The sequence below is a fragment of the Hemicordylus capensis genome, chromosome 4 (genome assembly GCF_027244095.1).
Source record: "Hemicordylus capensis ecotype Gifberg chromosome 4, rHemCap1.1.pri, whole genome shotgun sequence".
Taxonomy (NCBI): Eukaryota; Metazoa; Chordata; class Lepidosauria; order Squamata; family Cordylidae; genus Hemicordylus; species Hemicordylus capensis.
Genome location: NC_069660.1, coordinates 215,222,862 through 215,243,440, shown reverse-complemented (window position 1 = coordinate 215,243,440; position 20,579 = coordinate 215,222,862). Strand labels below are relative to the sequence as shown.

At 44.2% G+C, this 20,579-nt stretch overlaps 1 protein-coding gene across 3 annotated transcripts in view; it reads right to left on the bottom strand.

The window, feature by feature from the left end:
• The window catches only part of DTNBP1 (dystrobrevin binding protein 1), a 109,885-nt gene that overhangs the window by 85,197 nt on the left and 4,109 nt on the right, over positions 1–20,579 (bottom strand). Inside the window, exons 1-3 of one of the 3 annotated variants that reach the window (XM_053249994.1) lie at positions 10,664–10,920; positions 3,974–4,024; positions 3,242–3,298 (exon numbers count right to left, since the gene is read on the bottom strand). In XM_053249994.1, the coding sequence (XP_053105969.1) occupies positions 3,242–3,298; positions 3,974–4,024; positions 10,664–10,719 (164 nt within the window). In that variant the 5' untranslated portion in view covers positions 10,720–10,920. Of the gene's footprint in view, positions 1–3,241; positions 3,299–3,973; positions 4,025–10,663; positions 10,921–20,579 lie in introns of those variants that run through there. The other 2 variants (XM_053249996.1, XM_053249997.1) reach the window with 2 other exon arrangements.

Below are 20,579 nucleotides of genomic sequence, written 5' to 3'. Positions count from 1 at the left end.
AGGCTGACATCCTAACAAAGTGTGCATGTAAACATGGTACAAGGGCACTCAGCAGCATCGCTCATACAACTCCCCCTGTCCTCCTGAGCGCACACTGTTGCACAAGAGGGCTTAGAAATCCAGAGTGCTTTCTGAGCTCCAGAAGTGCTCAGTAATTTTGAAAACACATGACTGGCCCTCTGAGACGCATTTCCAAACTGACCAAGCACTTCTGGAAGGTGGGGGGTTGCTCTGGACTCCTAGCCTCTTCTGCAACAGCATGAGTGCAGGAGGATGGGGGTGTTGTACAAGGGGTGTTGCTGTATGACCACACACCCTACTTACATGCACACCTTGTTAGTCAGGATGCCAGCCAGGGAGCTTAAGCATGCCTAAGGTTGCAATCTATGTACAGTTTCATGAGAGTATGAACCTTTGGATGCAGTGGGACTTACTTCTAAACATGCAGACTGTGGCCAATATTTATAAATATGCCTAAAAAATAAGAAGGAAACTTGGTTTGAGAAGCATCTTTTCATTTAATTTTGAGAAGTTTATTAAAGGATGGATATCTCCTCGTCACAGGGTGGATATTGCAAAAATATGCAATAACCCCCAAAAACTGCTTGTGCTGTATCAAGTAAAATAGTCTCATGGTTGTGGCATCTTTGTGTTGCTTTATTAAGTACTTCACAGTGGATAAAACTACAGTTGTTCATGGAAAATACAATGCTGCCTGAATACAGTCAGACCATTGGCCCCATGGGCTCAACTGTCTATACCAGGCCTGCTCCACTTAGGCCCCCTGACTGTTTTTGGTCTACAACTCCCATAATCACCAGCCATAGTGGCCAATAGCCAGGGATTATGGGAGTTGTAGGCCAACATCTGCAGGAGGGCTGAAGTTGAGCAGCCCTGGTCTACACTAACCGGCAGTGGTTCTGTCTCCAGGGTTTCAAACACAGGTGCTTCCCCACCCTTCCTAGAAAGCCAGCGTGGTGTAGTGGTTAGAGTGCTGGACTAGGACCGGGGAGACCCGAGTTCAAATCTCCATTCAGCCATGATACTAGCTGGGTGACTCTGGGCCAGTCACTTCTCTCTCAGCCTAACCTACTTCACAGAGTTGTTGTGAAAGAGAAACTCAAGTATGTAGTACACCACTCTGGGTTCCTTGGAGGAAGAGTGGGACATAAATGTAATAATAATAATAATAATAATAATAATAATAATAATATGACAGGGACTGAAACCAGGACCTTCTTCAAGCAAAGCATGTGCTCTACCACTCTACCACTGAGCTATGGCCCACTTGCTATTGCCCCATTAAAAAAAAAAACTTTCAAAAACAGGTATGTTTTCAGAATTCTGCAAAAAGACCAAGATCATAATTTGAAATGCTACAGCTAAGTAGCCTCCCTTTGCCTTCAGGTCCTTACCAGGCATAAATCATGCTTTTCATGGTAGCCTTTTACAAACAATGAAGACTAGAAAACTGAACTAATGGGGTGGGGGGTGGGTTGTTGTTTTGAATGAAAACAGATTCGGGGGGGCGGGGGCAGCAGTTATCCAATACAGTGAAACAAGAAGTCTACAGAAGTGTGGGGATTGTAAATTTACTATTATGCCGAATGATTGCAAAAAACAAACATTTCCACAAATAAAACTGAAATAAAACATAGACGTCTTGTGAAATATGCCTTCCTTGAAAAATCTATCTTTGTTTTCAATCTGAACATTAACTATGTTGAACCAATGCTCGCTGCATTGCAAATATGGGATTTCTGCTTAAGCCATCCATGTAAATTAACGTAGTTGGAAATCCTTTCCTGGGAGCAAGTCTCAGTGAATTCAATAATACTTGCTTCTGAACAAGCAAGGACAGAATTAGGCTGTTAAATAGTAAATTCAGCCGGATTATTTTTTTTAATAATACTTTCCACAACTGTCAGGATCTACATTACAAACTACTGTTTTACACATTTTTAGAACATACACAGACCTAAGTTTTGTTTTAGTGCGGCTGTTTCTAGTGTCTCAGGTTGAGGCAGTGGCCAGAGGTGCTTTTTATTAGCTTCGGCTGATATGCCAACTGCATCCATTTCTTGAAATAAACGACCTTAGAACAGTAGTGCATATGCTGGTAACTTCCAGACTTGACTACTGAAAAGTGCTCTATGTGGGGCTACCTTTGTAAGTAGTCCTGAAATACAACTGGTGCAAAATGCAGCAGCCAGGTTGATCTCTGGGTCATCTCAAAGAGACCATATTACATCTATATATTAAAAGAATTACACTGGCTACCAATATGTTACTGACAAAATACTAGTTATAACCTATACAGCTCTAAAAAGCTCAGACCCAGGGTACTTAAGAAAACGCCTTCCCCATTATGAGCCCTGCCGCCTATTATGATCATCTGTGGAGGTTCACCTGCAGTTGTCAGCAGTTCATTTGGTAGCTACTCAAAGACGGGCCTTCTCCAGCCCGAAGTTTGGAATAAACTCCTTGAAGAAATAAGAGCCTCTGCATCTCTTGACAGATTTAAAAGTTCTGTGAAGATACATTTATTCATCCAGGCTTTTAATTAGATTTATAGAATCTGTTACTGGTTTTTATTGTTTTAATGTTTAATGTTTTAATTCGTGTTATTTTATTGTTAACCGCCCAGAGATGCATGTTTGGAGCAGTATATAGATATGCTAAATAAAATACATAAAATACAGAGGTTCCATTCTCTGCTACAACCACAAATAATGGTACCGCAGATAATGGGGCATCAAAGTCAATGGGATTGGGGAGTTGGGGTTAAGTTCCTGGAGGTGGGAAACTGGCCCAAAAATGTGAGGAAAAACATGGAAAAAAGCCAAATAAAGTGCCCTACTATGCTCTGCGCATGTCCAGCTGTCCAGGAATGCCCCCCACAAGTCCCAAATTTCCCATTTCCCCACAAAAAATCATGAGGGAAAATACTTGTTTTTAAACCAAATGAGCCACAAAATGGCTCCTCTTTACAAAATGGTGGCCAGAAATTACCTCCAAGGTCATTTCCGGCCATCCCAAAACCATGGATATATGGGTTTTAACCCTTTGTATCCACGGATAATGAGGTCATGTGTCAGACACCCGTGGATATGCAGAACTGCGTATAGTGAAATTCACCTGTATTTCTCTTCACTGGTCACATCCATGCATCCAGAAAAAGATTCAAGCAGAATTATAACTTCACTGAAACTGAACAGTAAGTTTATAAGAAGTAACTTACCTGCTCAGCAAGTCTAATCCAGCAGAAAATTCTGGCAAACACTGGGCAGACCTGTAACTAAAGTTATAGAATTGTATTAAGTGTAGAAGACCTACAGAGCTCCTCAAATCCATCTTTAGAACTAACAAGACACTTTCTTCAGCAATCACTATCAGAACTATTAAGTGTCAAGGCAATCTGGGGAGATTACTATGAAGTAAGATTTACAGTTTTTTCTAAAGTCATCGCAGTCTGTTTGGTTTGTATGAACATAATGTAAGATGTCACATTTATCATCATCTGAATTCCATTACAACCCCAAAATTCTTCTCAGCGGGTTCATATGGGTCCTACCAGGGTGCCGATTCTAATATCACTTGTTGCTGCCATCATCCCAAGTCAGGGTGTAAGCAGCTCCCAATGGTGGCACAAACAGAGGTGGTTCCTCCATATAATACTACCTGGAGCACAGCATAAGATCCTATGCTTCACTATCATTTTAAACAACAAATTAATAAAGGTCAAGCTACAATATAGTCTCAAAATTAAAAATGGAATTTTTCAAATATATATTTCTATATTCGGTCATATAAATATTATTTGTATTCTCACTGAATAAATATGACTTATTAAACAATCTTTATAATAGTGTGATATCCATTGTAGATATAATAAAAATATGTGAATTATCTTGATGTTCTTTAGAATCAAGTATTTATATATCAAACATCTTTTAAAAAAATTCAACAGCACCTCTGTTTGCTTATTTTGGCTTCTCTTGATTTGTCACCCAACGTCTTCAGCCTAGAAAAACACATACAAAAATGCATTAAAACCTACAGTACGGCAGCTTTGTACAAAAGGTTCTCAGCTTGTTAGTTTTTCTGCATTCCCCCTGCCACCCAAGTACCTCACTGGGATACCTGCACAGCTTCTGCATCCATTCTGAAATAAATACACAGCAGCATGAATAAAACAATCGAATCTTTAGATAGCAAGAAGGACCAGACCACTTGAGACTGCAGCTGGGGATGCCATATTTAATGTTCCCCCCCAATTTGGAAAAACTAGAACAAGGAGGAAGGTTTTAGGCCAGTCCTCCACTATGTTTAATTTTCTATTTACAAATAATGATGTATGTAAAGAAGAATTCAAAAATGCAATGCATACTCCATTCTGCCAACTCAGGACTCAACTACACCATTCCACTGCAAGTACATACACAGACTAAGTATTCTCTAGCATGAGTTAACAACTTGAAGCAACTTGAAACTATACAACTGCTCTAGCCATTTTGTAGTGGATTATGGGTAGTGGAAAATTTCCTTTCCTGACTCAGGCCAGTTAATGAATAAACTGGCTGAACCAGTTTTAACTGGCTCTTAGAAGCCTTCTCAGTCACTTTGCTCAGGAATGACTCCTATAAGCGATGAGTCATTTCCACAGCATGCTCAGAGAGGCTGCCTACAAACAATTAAAAATCCTTAACTTTCCAAAACCCTGAAAGAAAGAAAAGAAAATATTCTGGTAGGTTAATCTCGTGGCCACCAAGCACTCTGAGGCTTTCTGAGGTTCAACTGCTGGGCTAGAGTGCTTTAGTCCAAAGTCTCTCTGTAACTGGGTAGTGGGCAAATACCAAAATATATCTACTCCCCCTTGCTACCAGGCAAGAATAAAACCAATTGTTCTCCCAGGCGTCTGTCTGCACATCGAGTTAATTGTTAATTTGGCAAGCTCCCTTTGAGCATTTGCACCAGAGAAAATCCCCCTCCTACTGCTGGCTTAATAACCAACCTTCTGAGACTTGTAAAAAACATAGAGAAAAACTTTTATTCAATTACTACAGACTGGTTCTGTCTGAGGCTTTTTGGCTTTTTAGAAACACTTCAAAATAATTAGTTGGTTACAAGAATGCTTCAAAAGTACCCAGATGATTCTGGGGAGGCGCACATTAAAATCATAGTTACTCAGTTGCAAAGAACAGATATTTGAAATGCAAAGTACCACACAGAAAGCAAAATAAAATCCCTAACGCAAAGTCTGACTAAACAAGCTTTCCCCTAGACTAAATTCCCGAAGCCGAAGCCCTGGCTTCTTTTTCCTTGAACTCCTTGAATCAAGCCTCCTGCAGATCTCTCACCCTAAGAGATTATCCTGCAGCTCCGCCATGAGGCGTCATTATAGTCCACACTCACTGCCCAAACTTCCTTTCTTGTTCCCAGAACTCCCCTGCAACTCTTATGTCCCACCCACCTGGTAGACTGATTGGTCAGGCCCTGGAGGTCACCAGCCTGTCAGTCGAGACAGGGGCTCACTTCCTGTTAACTCTCTAGAGGGAGAGGAGTCTGGTCACTACACATTCATTTAAAAATTGGTAAAGATTCAGCGTCTTGTTAATTAAAAAGGGGGGAAATCATTTAGATTAATAAAGCATTCTAAAGTACTAGTTTATAGTAGGAAGTCATATGTGTGAAGCAAGGGCAAATCTCAGGGGAACCTCTGCTATTATGAAAGTCTAAGAAAGACAAAAACCGCCCTGAGCCATTTTGGAAGGGCGGTATATAAATCAAGTAAATAAATAAATAAAAATAAAAAGCTGCCTGAGTTTTCAACATAACACTGCAAATAAGAATAAGACAGAACACAACTTTATTTCTTATATCCTTTCATAAACTAAGAAGCCATTTCACACTGTTCTTTCCCTTACACAATAGTCAGCCATGTATGCTTTTCTATAGATATTAAACACCAATTGTAGGAACCATGTACACTTTACTGCTAATGCTAGACTCTGGTCTAGCATTAATGTTTATTTCATCAACAAGTAGTACAGAGGATTTTGCTGCTGACAGATTTTTCTATTAACGGGATATCATTCACTACTCACATTCATGTTTACTTGTCAACACAGTATCTCTCTCACCTCTTAAGTGTTACAAGCCATCAAGTGTAACAAAGGGTCTAAGTAACTATTTTTGATTTAAATCTAGTCTAGATTGTAGTAAATAATCACAGAATCTCAGTAATTTTACAGAATAGTTTTTTGTCAAATTTTCCCTGAAGGCAAAATCTGTCCCAGCTATTGAAAATGGCTTTCTCGTCGTCTTTGGCTGGTCACAGTGACTACACACAACACTTTTCAGAACGCCTATCTATTGTTGAGGGATGTGAGGAGAAACATTAAAGTCCTCACAAAGCAGAGTATGCTTGGGTGGTAAAGAAGTTTAGCCCAAGCGATTATCTAGAGACAGTAGGTTGAGTTGAAAAAACAAAAACAAAAAAAATTAAGAAACTAAACATCACACACTAAGAGAGAGCCATTGAACAACATACCCAGACAGGCACTAGCCTTCAACAATTGAACAATTTTAACTGACTCTAACTGACCAAGACAGACCTATTAACATCTTATCCTGCCTCCAGAGGCTAGAAAAGGTTACTGCAGTGCTAAGAGCTGATGCTGTAGAATTCCCACTTCTAACATTTAGCACATACTGTATTGTTATTGAACTACATGAGAACTAGAGTTGTTTTACTGCTTTTATACCATTTATAGTTCTATACTGAAAAATGATCATTCCTAGGGATGTGCAGAACATTTCACCAGCAAAACATTTTGATTTGAAACGGGCCATTTTGAGTGTTTCGAGCTCAAAACACTTTTTAAAAAGGGCCTATTTCAAGCTTGGAGCAAAACAATCCATTTTCAATCAAAACATTTCGATGCTCCAAGTGCCATTTTGTGGGGTCTGTTTTTCCCTTGCTGATTGGTTTTCTATCACTGGCTTCCGATTGGCTTGCAATCTCCTTGGTTGGCTCATCATCATACAAATCAAGTGTTGTCATGGGCAACTGTGGCCCCAGTGGCCAGGGAGGGGGAACAGAAAAGGAGGGAATTTCAAATTCAAAACCTATTCAAAGGGACTGGGAGGCAGAGAAAGAAAGCGAACAAGCCTGACCTTTTACTGTGTCTCTCTTGAGGAAGAGGATACATCAAGACAGGAAGAAGGTAGGTTTGATTTTGTGGTTTTCTTTTCTCAGCCTTGAGTATAATATGCTGTGCTACTGCTGCTATAACTTATCTGGTTTTGCTGAATCGTAGATTGACAAAGGCAAGGTGCCTGCCTTCCTTGAGTTATAGTTTGTTTTGTTTGTGATATAGTGTTGTGGTGAGAAATGGACACTGGCAGCTGTGTGTGTGTGTGTGTGTGTGTGTAATGTTTCTTGGTGATTGCTGTGATGAGCTTCATATTTGATCTTGAGATTAACTTGTGCATTTGTTCTGCAATCTGCATTCAGACAAGATGTGCTCTAGTTGAGCTTATTGCTATGCTTGCTAATAAGTAAGAGTGCTGCTGTGGCAGCTGTTGCAATGCTAGAGGTAACATAAGGCACCAATTCTGTGTGAGACAGCAACTTGTGTGCAAGCACTGCAGCTGGCAGTAGATTCTGGATCAGTGATTCTTTTTTGGTCATTTTTGGATTGTGTTTGAAATGTGTGTTCTGTGTTGGGAGGGACAGATTTCATGCAAATAGTAATGCAAAACTTGTGCGCACTGCAGTCCGGGAGTGCAGCTTGTTCCAGCCATAGGAAACAATGGGGGAACTCAAAACACCCCATTGTTCCCCATGGGAAGCTCCTAGGGACACCAAAGTGGGTTGTGTGGTAGGGCATGATGGGTGCTACCTACCACCCAACCCACAAAATAAAAAGGGCAAGCAGGTGATTTAATTAAAAAAAAAAACGTTCCCCAAAACCCGCATAAGAACCGATAGGGGTTTTGGTGAAAGGTTAAAAGTTTGTTTAAAATCACCTGCTTGCCCATTTCTTTTGTGGGCTGGGTAGTAGATTGCACCCATCATACAACCCACTTTGGTGTCCCTAGGAGCTATCCATGGGGAACAATGGGGTGTTTAGACTTTCCCCATTGCTCCCTATAGCTGGATCACTTGAAATGTTTCGAGTTGTTCCATCAAAACAGCCAGCTCGACCATTGTTTCAACAGAACATTTTGGCTGTTTTGCATTTCATTTTGAGCTCGAAACAGAAAGCAAAATTCATTTCATGCACATCCTAATCATTCCTTTTACAATTTAGCACAGAAAAACCATGGCAGTGTACATATGCATTATTTTACATTTTATATCCCGCTCTTCCTCCAAGGAGCCCAGAGCAGTGTACTGCATACTTAAATTTCTCCTTATAACAACCCTGTGAAGTAGGTTAGGCTGAAAGAGAAGTGACTGACCCAGAGTCACCCAGCAAGTCTCATGGCTGAATGGAGATTTGAACTCGGGTCTCCCTGATAAGGAGATCCCAATGATAAAGAGAATTCTGACATTCTGGAATGAGGAGCAGATTTCCTTAAGCAAGGTTAATGACAGAAACACAGAGAGCATGTCAAAACAACTCATCACATTATAATGTTTGTTGCAAAAGAATACGCCTACCAGTTACTGGTGTGTCATATGTAACAATGTATAAAAGAGATAAATCCAGATTCACGTTGACTTCCAGGGATGCGTGCATTTATCCAACTAAAACTAACCCAGGCTCACCCAGACTTTGGTGACTCTAGATAAACTCGGATCGATCACACTCCCCTGTGGTGGCAACGGCACACTAGAATGTCTGCCCTATCAATTTTCAATATTTTCTGCACCTACCATGGTGACCACGGGTAACGGGGGATCACACAAACATGCAAATGGCCTCCGCACAGGCAAGGTCAGTTTCAGAACTGCACTGCACCATGCGGATGGGCTGCTGGTGGGGGGGGGGGAACCAAGCCAGTAAGCACCCACTTTTAAAAGTGTCCTCTCACCACCCACACACACCCTTTAGAAGACATTTAAAAACCAGGATTCCCCTTTGCGTGTAAATGGGAATCCTCACCTGATTCCCCTTTACAAGCATTGCCCCTTGATCCACTGAACCAGTTTGATTGAACAGACTGGACCAGCCAGTCAGTTCGACCAGGGGCGTAGCTAGGGGAGAGGGGGCCCGTGTTCATCCCTCTCTTGGGCGGCCCCCCACAGTGAGGGAGACAATGCAGAAAATAGGGAGGGATGGAGCTGGGGGCCCATGATCTTTGAACCCTTTCATTCAATTATAGCTACGCCCCCAAGTTCGATCAAACCACAGAATTTGGCCTGTCCACACCCCTACTTTCCCTCCTGCTATGGTCCCAACCTTGAGATCCATTATATACCACCTTGAGATACATTATGAAAGGTGGTATAAAAACTGAATAACAAAATAAAACCCAGACTGAGATTCCTGTGACTGCCATAGAACCCTAGAAGAGACACCCCCCCACCCACTGCCAGGAAGTGTCCATGTGATTTCAGTGTGCACATAGGACTTTAACCCAAAGAAGCATAAGCATCAAAGAAAATAAAGGACAAGAGAGTTTATGGTCTTGGTTAGATTCTGTGTGCAATGAGCTTCTTACACAAGTATGGAACTACGATCTAGTATAAAACTAAATCTATAGTGTACGCAGCTATACACTCTCATCTCAGATTAGCTGTCCTTAGAAACACTGTGTGTGTGTGTGTGTGTGTGTGTGTGTGTGTGCGCGCGCGCGCACACAATCAGGCAGCAATGGGGAGAGCATGGTTTGGCAGCTCATTCAATACTTTTATTCATGAACCGAGGGTTCCAAGTTAGAATTCGCAATGTGTGAAGCGCACAGCCAGGGCGGGACTATTCTTAACCAAATCAGAGCAAGAGAACGTGACTTTTTTGTAAACACTCATCCAGTCAAAACACACACACAACCCCGACTCTGTGAACACTGCGACGCTGCCTCACCCCTGCGGAGACAACGTACCCCTGCTGTTTGGCAACGTACTTGATTGAGAGAGTCGCAAAGTCGCCTCCGACCCACAAAAGCTCAAGTCCCACAACAGGTTTCTAAGCAGCGCGATCCTATGCCTGTTTACCCGAGGTTAAGCGCCAATGGATTCGGCAGGGCTTACTGTTTGGCAGGCGTGGCTAGACTGACAGCTTAGGCTGTACTCCTGTGCACCCCTACTATCGGGGAGAAAGCCCCGCTGAACTCAGCGGAACTCACTTCCGAGTAAAAACACGCAGCAGCGGACTGCGTTGCCACTCTCCAACGGGCCTCTCAGCAGCACCCTGCCACTGCTTCTCCTAGAGCCGACTAACACGACTGTCCCTACTGCTTGGGAATGCGTCCCGTCCCCAGGGACAAAGTGCACCGAGAAAGGCTTCGCGCCCTACGGTAGAGGCAACAAGGCATCCCTGAGTGAGCTGAGTCTTGAGCGACTCGCTCGCTTTCCCTCTCTCTACGCTGCTGCTGCTGCTGCTGCTTCGTCCCTTCCCGAGCCCCGTTGGCGCGCTCCCCCTAGTGCGCGCGCCCAAGTCACGCCAGGGAGCAGGCAACTTTCTCTCTGCGGGCAGCAGCGGCCACTCACCCTGAGGTCAAGTCCTGCTGGACGCTCAGAAGCCGCTCGCGCAGGCTCTCGAACATCTTTTCCTGGCTCGCGCTCTTCGCAATAACAAGCTGCAAGCCTCAAGTTCGTTGCGGCACCGGGAAGCACGGGACACGGGGGCGGGGCTTGGAAGCGCAGGGCTAACTGCAACCGGTCGGCAGTTCTTTCACACGCCACGCCTGTCACCAGAAACTCCGCCCTCTGAGCCAACCCATCCAACCTCTCACCATCACAGAGAAAGGGAAGGCCAGTAGGAGAGATGTCATAACCATAAAAGCATTTTTATCTCCCTTGTGGATATAGAGATAAGAATCTGCGAGAGTAACGCATTTCATTGCCCGGATAGGAAGCTTCTGAGTCTACATTGTAAGTTTTTTTTTAACCACCCTCAGAAATCCCCTCCTTCCTCGCCAGGAGCCGAAGTGAGGCGTTCCCAATTGTGGGGCTGGAGTGGAGAAGTATCGAGACACTAGTTTATGCTTTTTAACACATCTTATTTCATGTGCAAACGTGATTTTTGTTTAAATCTATGGAGCCCATAGTGAATCACTGACAGTGGCAGCTTTCAATAATTACTGGGGGGGGGGGGAAGAATACTAAACTCTGATATTTTATTTTGTCTAAACTCTAAATTTTGCCTATATTTTTGGCTGTGTCTAAACTCTAGTATTTTGCTGCCTCTGTGGCACTGGCGATAGGTAGAGAGCGCGCATGCTCGGTTGTGCCAGGCGGTGACGGCAGCACGCAGACCTCGCTTACATGGCCCGCCCCTTCTCCGCCTTCTTTTTAGGTAGGGCATGTATGTTGCTCTGAACAGAATAAAAGCAGGGAAGAGTCCATCACCGTGTCGATGCTATTGCTAGAATAATTACTTGAGAAAAGCAAAAAGGGTGGCAAGGCTAAGGTTCGAATCCTTCCTATGTTTCCTTAAGAGGAGTTAAATCTCACTGATTATTTTACCTCTTGAACAAAGAGAATCGCGTTGCACGTTAGGTATCAGGAATGTTGGATAGGATGGAATCCTAGTAAAAAGGCTAAGGTAAATATTAATTTATGCCATGATAATTTATACCATGTCCCTCTTACTGCATCTGTTTGATAATTAGATGTAAAGAAGCCAGACTACTACTCTATGGAGAACTGATAGCTGATGCAGCATCAAACTATTTTGCAACATCCCTGATAATGTTTGGGCAAAAGGGCAACTGGAAAATCTGATTCTTAAAAATTAAGATAATAAAGCACAGCATTTATATATCAATTTTAACTGTTCAAAGTACTTCACCTACATTGTTCTGATAATCCTTATAACTGCCCTGTTAGGTAGGCCAGTATTATCCCCATATCTATTCTATATTTTGAAGAAATTGTGCAAAATAAAGTCATACAAAATTTTACATACACAATCCTGCCACTGAAATTAGTTGAATGCACTGCTTTTTACACCAGAATATACTGGGGGAAGTTTTAAATACTTTTTTGGTAGTTTTTTGAAGAAATTCTGAATATCATACTTCCTGATTACCTACAGATATCAAGTTTTGCATGAACACTCCCACCGCTTAAAGTAACCCGCCTCTTAAAGTAACTGAATGCACCATTGTTTAGCACTGAAATATGTCTGGGAGACAATTGGGGGTGGGGCAGAAAATAAATAATCCTAATTTAACTGTTACTGTCCTTGAGAGATTTTTAACACTAATCAATAATTCAATAATAATTTGGAATTATTTGGATCAATAATTCCAAAACAACATAATGCCAAAGAGAAGCAAAATATCTTTCTCAGATTCAAATTTACTATGATTTAAATTTTATCATATATGGTCATTGCACAATAAAATGAATAATGTTTGAAACTGAAATCCTACAGATTTCAAACTGTTCTTTTACTTCCCTTATGCAAGCACATTAATAAACATTTATTTTACTTTCTTGAAAATTTCATTTAATGAAAAAAATTCATTTAATTTCTTGAATTTACCTAGAAGTGTAATCTATGCAGAATGACTGACCAGTCAAGGAGAGGCTTCACCTACTGGTTACAGATAAAGGGTTGTGACTCTTAATGCTTTAGGCTAAGGCCACCCAGTGAGCTGAGGTGAGTTAGGAACTGGAATTTGTTTGGCTCACCATGAACACTCTTACCCAGGTCACCACACCAGCTCTTGTGTCAACAGCTAATATTGATATTACTATTATTTACTATTTTATATAGCACATATAGTGTGTCAGCTCTGAAGAAACTAAAGCAGCCTATTGAGAAATTTAAAATCTGATCTAGGGAATTAATTTTAAAGATCCCGATTAACCAGTGAGTGATTGTGATAATCACGTTAAAGCCATTTGCTAGTTCTTTAGACAGGAAATCAAATTGATGTGATGAGAATAGAACAGAATATCTGTCCCTGTGAAAATCCAGGTTAGACCATTCTTTAGATGCTATTAGTAGGAGATTATGAGGTGCCAGCAAAATACAGGCAGTATACACAGAAATGCTGTCTCATGATAATTTCCAAAAAAAGTACCTTTTCAAAATGTGTAAATGACCCTACTGCTCTAAGAGCACAATTTGGATGTCAAGATTAAATTTCAGTCAGCATTGCTTTTTTCCGTAATATGGTACATTCTTCTTGCTTGCATGTTTTCTGCTCAGAAAGGTAAATCAGAATTGTGTGATTTGTCACCAATAAAGAATTAAGAATTAAGAAGTTATCTTTCCAAGAAAGAAAAAAAGCTACTGTTAGTTTAAGGTATAGCGTGAAAGAGTGAGTGCAGTCAAGTCAGTGTCGATTCTTATCAGCCACATAGATAGATTCTCTCCAGGATGATCTCTCTTCAACTTGGCCTTTAAGGTCTCTCAGTGGTGCATTCATTGCTGTCATAATTGAGTCCATCCACTTTGCTGCTGGTCGTCCTCTTCTTCTCTTTCCTTCAACTTTTCCCAGCATTATGGACATCTCCAGGGAGCTGGATCTTCGCATAATGTGTCCGAAGTATGATAGTTTGAGCCTGGTCATTTGTGCCTCAAGTGAAAGTTCTGGATTGATTTGTTCATTACAGATATACATTGTCCATGAATTAGGACTGAAGATGAGCATTAGAAAAAGTAAAATTCCATAGTTCTGAGGTGGGAGAAGAAAAATCAAAATCTCTGAATTATGCCTGTTTAAAACCAGACAAGTGATATTCTTATTAGACAGCAGTTTGAATGCCAGGTCAGAATAACAGCCATGACTGTACTTTTTTTGAGTGAATGGTTCCTTTTTCAACAGAAGCAGTGATGCATGCATCTTGTGCCAACACTTCTTTTAAAGGCATGTTTGCACCTATAATATGCCACATGATCCCTTGCTGGCTTTCATGTGAGGAAATGGCTCAGTTTGTACCACATCCCAGGAATGGTTCACCTCCTGGGTTATTAATCAAGCATCTCTCTAAAGAGTTAGAAAGATTATCCATCTTGGTTCATTGCTCTTCTTGGATTTTAAATACCTGGTCTCTTAAATACCCATATTTTTGCTGCCTGCCTGGGACTGCAAAAACAGCTTGATAGGTTGTCAAGAACCTGACAGGCTATAACATATGACTGGTATACCATTAATGGGGCAGGCCCTATTCTTGTAAATATCTTTGCAAAACAACAGAAGGCCTGCTTCCATGGACTGACATAGTTAACATCTGCCAGCCCCGGAGTCCAACTGCTGCTAGAATCCCATAAATACTTCCACCTAGTATATTGTACCTTTTAATTCTTATTTAGATTGTAAGATACTTTAGGAGCCTGTCCGGACTGAAAAGTCAGGTATAGTATTCATTCATTCATTTTAATAAGAATATTTATATACGGCTTTTCTTGAAGCATGATAGTTCCCTGGCTCAAAAGGGCTCACAATCTAACAACCACAAGGTAGACACCAACAACAGCCACGGCTGTGCTGGGGTTGGATAAGGACAGTTGTTCTCCCTGCTGATATAAGAGAGTTTCCACTTTTAAAGCGGCCTCTATGTCCAGTTAGCAGGGGCAATATACATGCATAACTGTGCAGCGGGGAAGTAACTTGCCTAGGGAGCAAGAGGTTGCTGGTTCGAATACCCACTGGTATGTTTCCCCTAACACTATGGGAAACTCCTATATTGGGCAGCAGCGATATAGGAAGATGCTGAAAGGCATCATCTCACACTGTGTGGGAGATGGCAATGGTAACCCGCTCCTGTATTCCGCCAAAGAAAACCACATGGCTCTGTGGTTGCCAGGAGTCGACACTGACTTGGCAGCACAACTTTATTTTACTTTACATATCTGAATATCTCACACAACAGATAAGAGGGGTTTAAAAATTATTATACCCACACCCTGCTCTTACATAAGGCTCCAAATGGCCTCCCATCCAGGGGGCTGATCCACAATTGCTTACTTTCAGTCCTGAAGCTTCAGAGGCCCCAGATCACTGTCTTTAGAAGGCATGATGGAAAAGAGAGAGAGGCATAATTCTTGTTAACATTAATGAGAGAGAGAGAGAGAGAGAGAGAGAGAGAGAGAGAGAGAGAGTAAGTAATTTCCTGACAGCTAGTCTGAAAACATCATTCAGAGTGAAGGTAGCCTAGGTTCTTTTCTGGGAGCAGCTGCCTGCCGGCGCTTCTCAATCAAATTCACAGATCTCTCTCTCATTTCAAAAGGAAATGAGGAAACTCTAGTGTTCTTCAACAGCTTCTCCATTTCCTTGCTTCAGGGATAATGTCAAAACAGACAAATGGATTGTGCTTTGACACCGTATGAAATGAGGCTATCATAAATGTTCCTATTTTTCTAACCCCAGGGTAGCCTATGTACCTGTCTGTTCAGAATGGTTGCATTTCATCTCTTAATTTGTGGCATCTCTCATCTTCCTACCCACCCTTAGTTGCAACAGGTTTCCTACAGATAACCTGTGCATAGCCTAATTTAGAAGGAATCAGGTTTGTAGGCAAGCACTTCCAAAATAAAATAAAATCCCTACATACCTTGTTTGATCATATCAGGGCAGAGGGAAATGAACATGTGTACTGCATTAACAGCGGCTCTGTCATACAGCCTTCAAATCTCTGAAAACTGCTTTTTATATACAGCATAAAAGTGATAACGGATTCCTTCTTTTGGACCCCAAGGTACAGGAAGCATCTTCACCTGTGTCTGGTTAATTGGCAGAGAGGTGGCAGTGCTACCTACAGGTTCTGGTATCTGTTTTCATAATAGAAGAACCAAGGCCTTCCTGCTTAGGCTGTGTGGTGTTGGGGAGTAAAATTTAAGTAGAATCAGAAAGAAATCTCATCTGGTCACTGTCCCTTATCTGCTATGGCCTTGGACTCTGCAGCCAAGTAGTACTGGGTGCGTAAACTCTCTTTGAACCATCTCCGGATATCAGAGTCAGAAACTGCTTCCCAAACAGCAAGAGGTTAAGGTGACAGGCAGGTGGTGCTGGTGTGCCAAAAGAAGCACACACATTTGTTTCTACACTACATGTTCTCTGAAATTAACATCTATTCGCCGACTTTGTATAGGCATGCACTGACTTTCTATAGCAATATGGCATTGCTGGCAGACTGTAGCATAATAGTGGTAATTGGATTAAGACATACCAGAGTATTGTGCCAAATATACATGATCGTTGGGGCACACTTTTTTCATTATCTATATTATTAATTCTCCAAGCCGGGCCATGCATGGGGACGTGGCAGAAAGGAGGCAACTGGCTGACAGAGGGGGAGGAGGCGATTGGCTGACAGAGTTCACAAGCAGAAGCACTTGATTGGGCAGTGGGGATTCCATATGCAGATAGGGAGAAGGAGCCCGTGAGAGCAGAAGTACCATGGTGATTGGGCAGTGGGGATTCCATATGCAGATAGGGAGGAGGAGCCTGTGGTGATTGGGCAGTGGGGATTCCATATGCAGATAAGGAGGAAGAGACTGTAATGGTTAAGGTCAGTTGGAATGCAACTGTTACTGGTCGGAAGATGTTCTTGATTGTAGAGGAGAGGAAGATAGATAGATAGATAGATAGCAGGCAGGGGTCTGCAAAAAGACGTCATGAGGGAGGAAAGAGCCATTTCAGGAGAAGGAGGCTGCCGTTGTGTGAATTAGATAAGGAAACAGGATGAACAAAATCTGTTAACTCAGGGATGGAGGGAGAGAGAGAAAAAACATGAAGGAAGGGGGGAAGAAAGAGTGGGGAAGAGCGAGTGGAGGAGAAAGAAAGAGAGAAAAAGAAGGGGGGGGAGAGAGAGACAGAAGGAAGGGCAAGGGATGGGCCCGAGCCTGTCAGCAGCCTGAGGGGAATGAGCAGCCATGGCAGCACTAACAGCAAGGAAGAGCCCAGTCAACCACTGCTGCTGTTTGGGGCTACCAAGGCCATTGTCAGAGGGAGGAAGGCAGGCAAGGGATGGGCCCGGGCCTGTCAGCGGCCTGAGGGAAACAAGCAGCCATGGTGGTGGCAGCAGTGAGGAATGGCCCGGCTAACCACTGCTGCTGCTCCTGGCTGTGGAGCAGGAGGGGGGCTCAGGTGAGGGTGGGGAGGTCTCTGGGGATAGGGGGCTGCAGGTTGGCCAATAGGCGGCAGCAATGCTGCAGCCACGACCAAGAAGGGTTAGGGGGTGGAAGCAATGGGATGGAGGAGGAGCAGAGCAGCTCAGGTGAGGGTGGGGAGATTTATGAGGGGAGGGGAGCAATCAAGTACTAACGCGCAGATGCTCTAGAGCGCGTGAGAGTTCCAGCATTGGAGCGGAGAGAAATAATGGCAGCGCTCAGGATGCAGAGGTGGAGTGCTGGCGGGCAAAGCCCCGCAGGCCAGGAAGAGGAGGTGGTGGTGGGGAGAAATAATGGCGGCAGCGAGGAGGTGGGTGGACAGCGGGAGGCCTGCGGGCAGAGCCCTGCCAGCTGGGAGGTGGCGGCAGGATGGCCTGACCCTGGCCCGCCCAATGGGATGAGGCAGCAGCGGGCCCTGGTCCGGCCACATGGAGGAAGCAACAGCAGGCCAGCCTAGCCTGGCCGGTGGCAGCAGGACAGCCTGGCCCGGGGTGACGGCAGTGGTGGGGGGAGCGGCCGGTCAGCCAGCCAAAAAGCCAGGCATGCCGGGGGAATGGCTGGGCCCAACTAAAGGTGCAGATGCTCTGTGCCTGGGCCCACTAGTACAGAAAATAAGGCCAGAAGTCTGGGGGGGGGGACTTTAATAATAAAGATCACTAGAGGGCAGAGCAGAGTCAGAAAAACATCTGCTTGTTAGGGAAAACAAAATCAATGTAGCTATAAGCAGCTAAAAAGTCAGTTTCATTGCTTCTGTAGTTAGTTGGAATGAATACACCTCCAAATCCATTTCTAATTGTCTTTACTGTGCTTGAGTTGGTGGCTGTGTGTACATTGCAGAACCTCCAGACCCAAATTGTGTACCAAGTTGTGCACTCAAAAGCACATTATGTAACTGAAGCATATTTATGTATTGTTTATTCAATTTCTGCTGGACATGAAGGACAAACACTGAATCCTCACTTCAGGAGCTTCTACTCAGACTTTTCCAGCTTATTTTATCAGGCAGTGTCACCTATTAAGCTGATTGCTGCAGCCATATAGTAGAAACTCTCTTTAAGGATTATAGAGATTATATAGTAGAGATTATAAATGCATCTCTCAGGGAAGGCAGGATGCCTCCTTGTCTTAAGGAGGCAATTATTCGGCCGCTTCTGAAGAAGCCTACCTTGGATCCCTCAGAGTTGAGCACAGGGGCATAACAAGGTTGGAGTGGGTCCAGAGACAAAAATTTAAAATGCCCCCCATCACTGCTTTCCTCTCGTTCTCCTGGCCTGATGTCTGTGCCATCAGGGGCTGCTGCCATGTGGCGGGGGCTGCCGTTGGAGTGGAGAACTTGCAGCATGGCGGGCAGGTGGGGGGAGAAGTGGGCCATGCAGGCAGGCAGGGAAGAAGCAAGCCATGCGGCAGGGCTGCCGCCAGACTGAGCAGAGAACTGCCTTACGGGCTGGCGGGGAGGGGGGAGAAGCAAGCGGGCCATGTGGGCGGGCAGGGAAGAAGTGAGCCATGTGGCGGGGGCTGCCACCAGAGCAGAAAATGAGAAGCAGGCCATGTGGGTGGGCGGGGAAGAAGCGAGCCATGCGGCGGGGCTGCCGCCGGACTGAGAGGAGAACTGCCTTGCAGGGCGGGCGGACAGGCTGGCAGGGAGGTGGGGAGAAGCAAGCGGGCCATGTGGGTGGGGAAGAAACGAGCTATACGGAGGGGGCTGCCACCGGAGCAGAGAATGAGAATGTAGGGAAGAATCAGTCAGGGTCAGGGTGGGAAGAGAAGAACCACTAAAAGAAGAAGATGCCCCCAGCAAAAAGCTGCCCGCGAGCCCCGCCGCGTGCCTTTCCTACCTGCTCCGTCCTTCCCACTAAGCTAACCTAACTCCTGCTGCTCTTCCATGACATTGTCTCTCAGTCTCCACACTCCTAGCTTGTTTGTTGTCTGTCTCTCAGGTGACAGGCAGGGCAGAGGGCTCACAGGCTGCAACGCCAGCAATCTAGACTCTGGCTTGCTCGGCACGTGTTTCAGAAAGCAGCTGAGCAAGCTGATCATGTGCCTTCTCTGGATCACGTGCGTCACAGCCAGCCAATGGATGGGGAAGGAGGAGGAGCTCAGCCCACGAGGCAAAAGGAAAGGAGGGGGGAGGAGTCCTCCCGGAGGAGAGACTCGCAGCGGAAGGAGGAAATTTATTTTTTTTAAAGAATTTTAAAAATAATTCAAGGAAGCTTGGGAGGGCGCTGGGTGGGGGAGACATGTGACATGTCTCTGGGGGCCCCCCCAAGGCAGGAGGCCCCGAGACAATGGTCTCCCCTTGCCTTATTATAGTTGTGCCCCTGGTTGAGCAACTACAGGCCTGTCTCCAACCTTCAGTGGCTGGGGAAGGTAATTGAGAGGGTGGTGGACTCCCAGCTCCAGACAGTCTTGGAGGAAACTGATTATCTTGACCCATTTCGAAATGGCCTTCAGGCTGGCTATGGGGTTGAGACTGCCTTGGTTGGCCTAATGGATGATCTCCAATTGGAAATGGACATAGGAAGTGTGACTCTGTTGGTCCTTTTTGACCTCTCAGCGGCTTTCGATACTATCGACCATAGTATCCTTCTGGACCGTCTGAGAGGGTTGGGAGTTGGAGGCACTGCTTTGTGGTGGTTCCCTTCCTACCTCTCGGGCAGGTTCCAGATGGTGTCGTTTGGAGACTGCTGTTCTTCAAAATCTGAACTTTTGTATGGTGTGCCTCAGGGCTCCATATTTTCTCCGATGTTGTTTAACATCTACATGAAACCGCTGGGAGAGATCATCAGGAGATTTGTTGCAGGGTGCTATCAGTATGCTGATGACACCCAAATCTATTTCTCCATGTCAGCCTCATCAGGAGAGGGCATAACCTCCCTAAATCCCTGCCTGGAGTAGGTGATGGGCTGGATGAGGGATAACAAACTGAGATTGAATCCAGATAAGATGGAGGTACTCATTGTGCGGGGTCGGAATTCGAGAGACAATTTTGATCTGCCAGTTCTAGATGGGGTCACACTTCCCTGGAAGGAACAGGTACGCAGTCTAGGGGTGCTTCTGGATCCACGCCTCTCCCTGGTCTCCCAGGTTGAGGCAGTGGCCAGAAGTGCCTTTTATCAGCTTCTGCTGATACGCCAGCTGCATCCATTTATTGAGATGAACCACCTCAAAACAGTGGTACATCTGCTGGTAACCTCCAGACTGGATTACTGTAATGTGCTCTATGTGGGGCTGCCCTTGTATGTAGTCCAGAAACTACAGTTGGTCCAGAATGCAGCACCCAGGTTGGTTCTGGGTCATCTCAGAGAGACCATATAATTCCCGTATTGAAGGAGCTAT